Here is a 10000-nt window from a genome sequence, read left to right as displayed (position 1 = left end):
GAAAGAGAGATGAGGAGGTGGAAGAGAAAGAGTGATGAGGAGGTGAAAGAAAGAGTGATGAGAAGGTGAAAGAAAGAGTGATGAGGAGGTGAAAGAAAGAGTGATGAGGAGGTGAGAGAAAGAGAGATGAGGAGGTGGAAGAGAGAGAGATGAGGAGGTGAAAGAGAGAGAGATGAGGAGGTGAAAGAAAGAGTGATAAGAAGGTGAAAGAAAGAGTGATGAGGAGGTGGAAGAGAAAGAGTGATGAGAAGGTGAAAGAAAGAGTGATGAGAAGGTGAAAGAAAGACTGATGAGAAGGTGAAAGAAAGAGTGATGAGAAGGTGAAAGAAAGAGAGATGAGGAGGTGAGAGAAAGAGTGATGAGGATGTGAAAGAAAGAGAGATGAGGAGGTGAAAGAAAGAGAGATGAGGAGGTGAAAGAAAGAGTGATGAGAAGGTGAAAGAAAGAGTGATGAGGAGGTGGAAGAGAAAGAGTGATGAGAAGGGGAAAGAAAGAGTGATGAGAAGGTGAAAGAAAGACTGATGAGAAGGTGAAAGAAAGAGTGATGAGGAGGTGAAAGAAAGAGTGATGAGGAGGTGAAAGAAAGAGTGATGAGGAGGTGAACGAAAGTGGGATGAGGAGGTGAAAGAAAGAGTGATGAGGAGGTGAACGAAAGAGTGATGAGGAGGTGAAAGAAAGAGTGATGATTCTACCTGCTGGCTCTTGACTTGGCTCGAAGCTTCTTGATTGGTGGAAGCGTCCACAGCGGTCTCCTGTGATTGGTCCCCAGTGAGGAGGCGGGTCTGAATGCAGCGCAGTGAGCGGAGCATCCATCCATGTTGACGACGGATCTGTCTCTGGAGTTGACCCCACTGAGAGGTCACCATCAGGAGGATGTCCGTCACACCTGTAGCCATGACGACCCTTTAGACAGTTGTGTGTGTGTGTACACATGCAGGTGTGTGTGTACCTGTCTGGTTGGGGATGATGGACAGCAGTTGTCGTCCCTCCTCCATGATCTTGTCCTTTAGCTCAGCTCTGCTGTCGACACTTGTCTTGAAACTCTGAGGAGACGAAGCAGCTTTCTTGACATGTGTGAGTCTGTGTGTGTGTGTGTGTATGCGTGTTTGTGTGTGTGTGTGTGTGTGTGTGGGGGGGGGGGGGGGTGTGTGTGTGTGTGTGAAGGTGTGTGTGTGTATGTGTGCATGTGTGAGTACGTGTGTGTCTGTGTGTGCGTGTTTGTGTGCATGTGTAAGTTTGTGTGCGTGTGTGTGTTTGTGTGTGTGTGTGTATGTGTGTGTGCATGTGTAAGTTTGTGTGTGTGTGCGTGTGCATGTGTGAGTATGTGTGTGTGTGCATGTGTGAGTATGTGTGTGTGTGCGAGTGCGTGGGGCTGTGTGTGTGTGCGTGTGTGTTTGTATGTGTGTGTGTGTGAGTATGTGTGTGTGTGTGTGTGCATGTGTGAGTATGTGTGTGTGTGCGAGTGCGTGTGCATGTGTGTGTGTGTGTGTGTTTGTATGTGTGTGTTTGTGAGTATGTGGGTGTGTGTGTGTGTGTGTGTGCGTGTATGGGGGTGTGTGTGCGTGTGTGTGTGTGGGGGGTGTGTGTTTGTGTGTGTGTGTGTGTGTGTGTGTATGTGTGTGTGGGGGGGGGTGTGTGTGTGTGTGTGTGTGTGTATGTGTGTGTGTGAACATCACTATGAAGTCACAACATGTTCACCTGAACAAACTAAACTAGTCACTGACCGTCAATGTTGCTAAGCAACCAGTTGAGGGTCAACATCGCCACCTAGTGATCGACTGTTGTAATTACACCTCCGCTATGTTTGGAACCTGTTGTTAGCAACACTTTGACATTGAGCTTTGACTTTGACACACACTCTCTTACACACACACACACACACACACACACACACACACACACACACACACACACACACACACACACACACACACACACACACACACACACTCTCTCCTACAAACACACACACACACACATTCTCTTACACAAACAAACTCTCCTACACACACGCACACACACTCTTACACACACTCTCTCTCTCTCTGACAAACACGTTAATGACTTGATCAAAGATTTGTAATAATGATGATCAAATTAGACACTGTAGCCCCGAGGTCTGTGTGTGTGTGTGTGTGTGTGTGTGTGTGTGTGTGTAAGAGAGTGAGTGTGTGTGTGTGTGTGTGTGTGTAGGGGAGTTTGTGTGTGTGTAAGAGAGTGTGTGTGCGTGTGTGTAAGAGAGTGTGTGTGCGTGTGTGTAAGAGAGTGTGTGTTTGTGCGCGTGTGTGTGTAATTTACAGCATGGTTTTATGTTCAGACATTAATTTTATTTCCTCTCTCGCTCTCTTCTTTTCTCCCCTTCAACTTTTCATATCTTTCTTCATCCTCCTCTTTTCTTCATCCTCCTCTTTTCTACATCCTTCTATTTTCTTCATCCTCCTCTTTTCTTCATCCTCCTCTTCATCCTCCTCTTCTCTTCATCCTTCTCTCTCATCATTCTCATCCCCGTCGTTTCTCTCTCTCTCTCTCTCTTCATGCTGGTGTTTCGCTCCATGTGTCACGTGACTTCTTGACCTCTGTTGTCATTAGTGTTGAACTGAAACATTGTTCATTCAACTCGAGACACGATCGCCTCCTGGTGGCATTAAGACTCATCGCTGCCAGCAGGTGATGGACCACAAGACCACACACACACACATACACACGCACACACACACACACACACATACACACACACACACACACACACACACGCACACACACGCACACACACACACATACACACGCACACACACACATTCACACTCAGACACACACACACACACACACACACACACACACACACACACACACACACACACACACACACACACACACACACCCACACACACACACACACACACACACACACACACACCCTCACACACACACACACGCACACACACACACATACAACCCCCTGTATCCTGCAGCTAATGTGATTCAAAGAGCTGGATCTCCATCACAGCCAATCAATAGTTCTTTCATCGGCATCTCAGCACTACAAAGACATGAGTGTGTGTGTATATTTGTGTGTATTTACGTGTGTGTGTGTGTCGTGCTTGTGTGCATGAGAGTATATACTGTAAGTGTGTCTGTGTGTGTATATGTGTTAATGTGTATAGTCACGTTTGTGTATCTGCGTGTGCATATATATATTGTGTGTGTGTTTGTGTTTACGTGTTTGTGAAAGAGAGTGTGTGTCTTTGTGAGTGCATGTGTGTGTGCATATGTTCGTCTGTTTGCATGTATTTTTGTTTATGTGTGTGCGTTTATGTGTATGTGAGTGTGTTTATAAGTGTGTGCATGTATTTGTTTGTGTGCATGTGTGTGTGCATGTGTGTATACAAGTGTGTGTGTGTGCATGTGTGTGTGTGATACCAGGAGGGAAAACATCATAAAGTGGTTGTAGAATAAAGAATGAAAAAATGAGCATCAGAGACAGTCGTGAGTGGAAGCAACAACACACAAAACTACACACACAAGCAGAAAAGCAAGTGTGACTATCAGACATGAACACACACGCACACACGGGGAGGCGGAGCTAAACCCTGACTTATTTAACGAGACTCAATTAAGACGTGGAGGTTCTACTTGAAGCTAACGCCGCTAACGCCGCGAGCACACAGGGCCGACACGTGTAAACAAAGTGAGTCGCACACAGTTGTGTAGACGAGGTGTGTAGACGAGGTGTGTGTTTCTGCCGCGACGACACAGAGATGCAGGAACATGCAAATATATGCAAATGATCCGTCACTACTGTGTGTTTGTTTCACATTAAAATGCAGATTGTATGTTAAAATGTCTCCTCGTTACTCTCTGGTGCATCTGTGACGTGTGTGTGTGTGTGTGTGTGTGTGTGTGTGTGTGTGTGTGTGTGTGTGTGTGTGTGTGTGTGTGTGTGTGTGTGTGAGAGTGAGTGTGTGTGTGTGTGAGAGAGTGTGTGTGAGTGTGTGTGTCGTCCATATGTTTGCAATAAACAAAATGATTAATCGTCAAAGTGCTTCCTGTCTGTGTGTCACATGACCAGACGCTGGTTCTAGAAGAAACCTCTCGTCACATGAGACACACAGAGGTTGATGGTTCGAATCCTAAATCCAGACATGATGGACGACGCACGAGGAAGTGAGTGAATTCCGATGCGTCGTTTCAAGCCTCGACGGCTGTTGTCGTACTTGTGTACACAAGTCTGTGTGTCGTACATGAGTGTGAGAGTGTGTTCACCCACCAAGTGTGTGTCCAGGTACGTCTTGAGACTGTCGATGTCCTGTTTGGGGGGAGTCCAGTTGTCTGTGTGGTCCAGAGACTCCTGCAGCCACCTGATGAACGAGTCCAGGCGACACACAAAACGCTGACGAGAGAGAGAGAGTCAAAGATTTGAACGTGTGTGAGTCAATGTTGTGGAAATTTGTGAGTCAATGTAGTGGACATGTGTGAGTCAATTTAGTGGACATGTGTGAGTCAATGTTGTGGACATGTGTGAGTCAATGTTGTGGACATGTGTGAGTCAATGTTGTGGACATGTGTGAGTCAATGTTACGGAAACGTGTGAGTCAATTTTGTGGAAATTTGTGAGTCAATTTAGTGGACATGTGTGAGACAATGTAGTGGACATGTGTGAGTCAATATTGTGGACATGTGTGAGACAATGCTGTGTACATGTGTGAGTCAATGTTGTGGACATGTGTGAGTCAATGTTGTGGACATGTGTGAGTCAATGTTATGGAAACGTGTGAGTCAATGTTGTGGACATGTGTGAGTCAATGTTGTGGACATGTGTGAGTCAATTTAGTGGACATGTGTGAGTCAATGTAGTGGACATGTGTGAGTCAATATTGTTGACATGTGTGAGACAATTTAGTGGACATGTGTGAGTCAATGTAGTGGACATGTGTGAGTCAATGTTGTGGACATGTGTGAGTCAATGTTGTGGACATGTGTGAGTCAATTTAGTGGACATGTGTGAGTCAATGTAGTGGACATGTGTGAGTCAATGTTGTGGACATGTGTGAGTCAATGTTGTGGACATGTGTGAGTCAATTTAGTGGACATGTGTGAGTCAATTTAGTGGACATGTGTGAGTCAATGTTGTGGACATGTGTGAGTCAATGTTGTGGACATGTGTGAGTCAATGTTATGGAAACGTGTGAGTCAATGTTGTGGACATGTGTGAGTCAATGTTGTGGACATGTGTGAGTCAATTTAGTGGACATGTGTGAGTCAATTTAGTGGACATGTGTGAGTCAATTTAGTGGACATGTGTGAGTCAATGTAGTGGACATGTGTGAGTCAATATTGTGGACATGTGTGAGACAATGCTGTGTACATGTGTGAGTCAATGTTGTGGACATGTGTGAGTCAAAGATTTGAACATGTGTGAGACAATGTTGTGGAAATGTGTGAGTCAATGTTGTGGGTCAAATTTGTGGACATGTGGGAGTCAATGTTGTGGACATGTGGGAGTCAATGTTGTGGACGTGTGTGAGTCTATGTTGTGGACATGTGTGAGTCAATTTAGTGGATATGTGTGAGTCAATGTTGTGGACATGTGTGAGTCAATGTAGTGGACATGTGTGAGTCAATGTTGTGGACATGTGTGAGTCAATGACGTGGACATGTGTGAATTAATATTGTGGACATGTGTGAGACAATGCTGTGTACATGTGTGAGTCCATGTTGTGGACATGTGTGAGTCAAAGATTTGAACATGTGTGAGACAATGTTGTGCAAATTTGTGAGTCAATGTTGTGGGTCAAATGTTGTGGACATGTCGGAGTCAATGTAGTGGACATGTCGGAGTCAATGTTGTGGACAGATATGAGTCAAGGATGTGAACATGTGTGAGTCAAAGTTGTGGACATGTGTGAGTCAAAGTTGTGGACATGTGTGAGTCAATGTTGTGCACATGTGTGAGTCAATGATGTGAAAATGTGGGAGTCAATGTTGTGGAAATGTGTGAGTCAATGTTGTTGTTTTCACAGATGTTCTACACACATGTTGGTGGTTCTCACCTCAATCTTGGTCCAGACGTCGTGGTCACCACAGTGACTCTGGATGTCGTCCAGCAGCTGCTGCAGCAGCGACAGACCTCCTCGTCTGGGCCCCTCCTGCCGGTCCTCCTCAGACTGCGTGTCACTAAACGGACTCGAGCTGCTGTCCGGGGGACACGGACTCTCACTGTGGGAGTCGGGGTCCGACCACTCGCTGTCCATCTGCTTTATAGAGAGGGGGGAGGTGGGTCACAGGGTGCCGGGGTGAAGATACACTTCAACGCCAGCGAGACGTACTTGAGGAGAAGAAGGAAGTTCTTCCCAATCTTCTTGGACCAGGTCCATCAGGTCCCAGTCATCCACATCCTGGAGGCCCGTCTGAGCCTGGTCAGATAAGTGCTGACCCTGCTGGTGAAGACACTCGTCAACCACACCACGGCGGAGGATTTGAACCGTCACTTACCGACTGGAGATCTTCAAGGCAAACACTGAGTAACTCAGGCTTTCGGAGTTGAGTTGGAAGAGAAAGGAACTCCTCGGACCCGTACCAGTGTTCCTGACCCAGAGCAGCGCCGGACAACAACTGGAGCTCCTACAGTGCAGGAGGAGAAGAAACTTGAAGATCTCTTCATGTCCATCACTTTAAGCAAGTCGTTGTCTGGACGATGTAAGGCTTCAGTCGAAAATGGCTTCACCTGGTGGTACGGGCGCTCGATGACCCACACTGAATTCCGGGGAGGTCTTGGGTCTGAATCCTCGCTGCTGGATCCATGGTCTGAGGAGGAAGAAGGCCTTGTTGAGGGAGGCAGAGCGCCACCTCCTGTTTGTCGGAGGGTCACATGATTCTTCTGGAAGGAGACATATTTTTGGTGGAGGGACACTATGGGTACTGAGCATCTGATGGACTCAAGGTTACTAAAGGACTTCTTACCTGTGGACTCTGGCAGACTGGTTCTGGATCAACGAGGTCCAGCTGCAGGGTCAGTGGAGGACACACGCTACTCTTCCTGGCTGAGCCCCGCCGGGAGGGTTTAGAACAATTCCACATGTTGGCCATAGTGGTCTGAGTGGGGGGAAGAAAGACCAGTAACAGGTGAGTCAGAATTTGTGACAAATATGGTAAAACCTAAAAAGTCTGTCTGTACCAAGTCAGAGTCTGCCTCTGCTTCCTGTTCGTGATTTAGGTCTGGATCAGGCCCCTCAGGCTCCGCCCCTTCCTCTTGTCCAAACTCAGGCCCCGCCCCTTCCTCTTGGTCAAACTCAAGCCCTTCCTCTCGCTCAGATGCAGGCCCCGCTTCTTCTTCCTTGTCAGATGCAGGTCTCTCCTCTCTGGCAAAATCCGGTCCTGCCTCTCGGACAAACACAGATCCCGGCCCCTTACCTCGGTCAGGCTCAGGCCCCGCCCTTTTCTCACTATCAAACTCAGGCCACGCCCCTTCCTTTTGGTTAGCTTTCAGCCCCTCCCCTTGTGCATAATCAGGTTCTACTTCTTCCTCTTGGTCGGACTCAGGTCCTACCCCGTTCTGTCTATCAAACGCAGACCCCGCCCCTTCATCCGATTCAGGCCCCTCTTCTTGTGCAAACTCAGATCCCTCCCCCTCCCCTCGGTCAGACCCAGGCCCCTCCTCCCTGCTGGGACTGTAGTCGCTGAGCTCGAAGGCAGTGATTCCACAGTCCAGAGAGAAGTAGTCCCGACTGCAGCGGATGGTCAGCTGACCGCAGTCGTCCACCTCGGTCAGAGCGTCGAGGCGAGTCTGCAGACAAAACAGAGTCAGCGCTCTACTCCAGATACTCCTGGCAGTCAGAAGGAGCAGAACTAAGCCAGGTTGCAAACGCGTGTGCATGAGAGTGTGTTCGGACCTGGCTCTGGTCCTGACTGAAGGCCTGCAAGATGTCCGTCTGTCTGGTGAAGTTTCCGTTCGGATCCTGCAAGCCCTGAAGTAGGCGCTCCCTCAGAACAAGAACCGAGACTCTGAGCTGGTGCCAGAGCAGCTGGACCGTCCTAAAGATAAGAGATAATTATCTCTATCACACACACATGGACACACATGGACACACATGGACACACACACACAGACAAATGGAGATTGTTTGCGCAAGGCCGACTGGAAACAATACAGTGAAACCCTGGACCGGGGTGGCGTTACCATACCACTCCACACCATCACTGTAGATGAAACATACGACCGCTTCTGTAGCACCATCTTCAAAGCTGCAACACACAGAAATTCCACAAGGCTACTGACCCCTCCATGTCCCATGACTGGAGGGAGAAAGCGCTGCACTCCTACAGGCCTACAAAACATCAGGGGACCCTGAGATAGCAGACTATCCTGTTGAATCACTAGCTACAGCCAGGCGAAAGTTTGAGACAATTCTACACAAAAATCACACACACAAACTTGATCCCAAGGAAATGGGAAACCAAATCCTGAATAAGGCCACAAACTACCACCTGGATACCTCCCGGTTTCCTACTCAGCATTCCATTCAAAATCCTAGCAGTAGAGGATATTCTCTGTGTGGATCAGGCAGGTTTCCACAAGGACCACAACCCAGTAGAAGTACTGGCCCTTACCAACTTCATCGAGCAGACTGAAGACAAGGACTGTGTTCCTCTACCTCACAGCCGCCTATGCTACTGTCCTACACAAAGGTCTTCTACTGCAACTGACAAGGGTGATTCCTGCCTGGGCAACAACATTAATAAAAACTCTGCTGACCAACCAGAGGTTCAGAGACAGACAAACGGTCTCTCACAAGGCTCAGTCCTAGCTCCAACTCTGTTCGACCTCCCTACAGACGACCTTGCCACCAACAAATCCTGCAAATGTATCTATGCAGGTGACATCTGTCTGACATTCGAGCACCAGATTATGACCCAAGGGAACAGGTTCTCACTGAAGGACCATGCTAAACTGAACCCGTTCTGGAAAACACTTGCACCTTAAACCAAAAAACAGCCTCCAGTGTATTTTTGACTGCACAACGCAAAGGCTGCCAGAGAATCATCCATCTGAGCAGAATCAAGCTGAAGCATGCCTCTAATCCTACCTTCCCTGGAGTAACCCTGACAGGATGCTATCCTTCAAGGAACATCTAAAAGGCAAGAAATAACCTGCTCTGGAAGCTCGAAGGTGCAAAATGGCAGACGGCAGCCTCCAAACTGCCCACCTCAGCCCTTGCATATTCTACAGAAGAACATTGTGTCACTGTCTGGTCCAGGTCATCCCACACCCACTATTTGGACTCTACACAAAAATGAGAACCATTAGCGAAATCAGTCGTTCAACACCCATCCCCTGGCTCCCTGTCTTTTGAAACATACCCTCCAAACATCCGGCGAGCAGCATCTACTTGAAGGATGCTTCAAAGGTCCAAAGACTCTCCTCATTTACCACTTCATTAAGACATCTACAACCCATCACACTGCTCGACTTCCATCCAGGTCGGCCAATTTGGAAGAGCCCCTACACATTGACATACAAACACACAAGAAGGCACACGCGGACCCACAAACACACACTCACCTGATGTCCACTATGATGTTGACGGAGCAGGAGAGAAGTTTGAGGGAGAACTCTGTCTCCAGCAGAGCATGAATCTGCTCTACATGGTCAGAGATGTCCTCGCAGATGGCCTACACACACACACACACACGCACACGCACACAAACACACACACATGGACACACAAAGTGAAAAGTTCAACACTTGAGTTCAGCAGTTGTTGTCACAGTCACATGACAGTGGAGCAGCTGTGTGGAGCTGCAGGAGGAGCTGCTGGTCTCTGGAGCACCAGAGTCACCTTCCGTCAGGGATGTTCATATGAACACATGGACCCAGAGACCCGCCTGGACCACCTCCAGAACCGCAGACATTTGGACCCCAGTGGAAGTAGGTCAGCAGAGTGACCCACTAAGTGATGTTCCGAAATAAACTCACACTCGCGCACGCGCACAGACACACACA

The 10000-nt window shown here is 48.0% G+C and overlaps 1 protein-coding gene across 1 annotated transcript in view; it reads right to left on the bottom strand.

Annotated features, from left to right (window-relative positions):
* Positions 1-10000, bottom strand: part of akap6 (A-kinase anchoring protein 6) — a gene marked incomplete at its 3' end in the record, with an annotated part of 33994 nt that overhangs the window by 18919 nt on the left and 5075 nt on the right. The window contains exons 4-14 of the mRNA XM_087780377.1: positions 9560-9669; positions 7890-8031; positions 7175-7783; positions 6961-7092; positions 6725-6877; positions 6493-6621; positions 6327-6434; positions 6051-6251; positions 4268-4390; positions 950-1043; positions 693-886 (exon numbers count right to left, since the gene is read on the bottom strand). Coding sequence (XP_087636503.1) covers positions 693-886; positions 950-1043; positions 4268-4390; positions 6051-6251; positions 6327-6434; positions 6493-6621; positions 6725-6877; positions 6961-7092; positions 7175-7783; positions 7890-8031; positions 9560-9669 — 1995 coding nt within the window. The remainder of the gene's footprint in view (positions 1-692; positions 887-949; positions 1044-4267; positions 4391-6050; positions 6252-6326; positions 6435-6492; positions 6622-6724; positions 6878-6960; positions 7093-7174; positions 7784-7889; positions 8032-9559; positions 9670-10000) is intronic.

The sequence above is a fragment of the Callionymus lyra genome, chromosome 18 (genome assembly GCF_982586985.1).
Source record: "Callionymus lyra chromosome 18, fCalLyr1.hap1.1, whole genome shotgun sequence".
Taxonomy (NCBI): Eukaryota; Metazoa; Chordata; class Actinopteri; order Syngnathiformes; family Callionymidae; genus Callionymus; species Callionymus lyra.
Note: the sequence above shows the minus strand (reverse complement) of the source record. Positions and strands in the feature narration are given on the sequence as shown.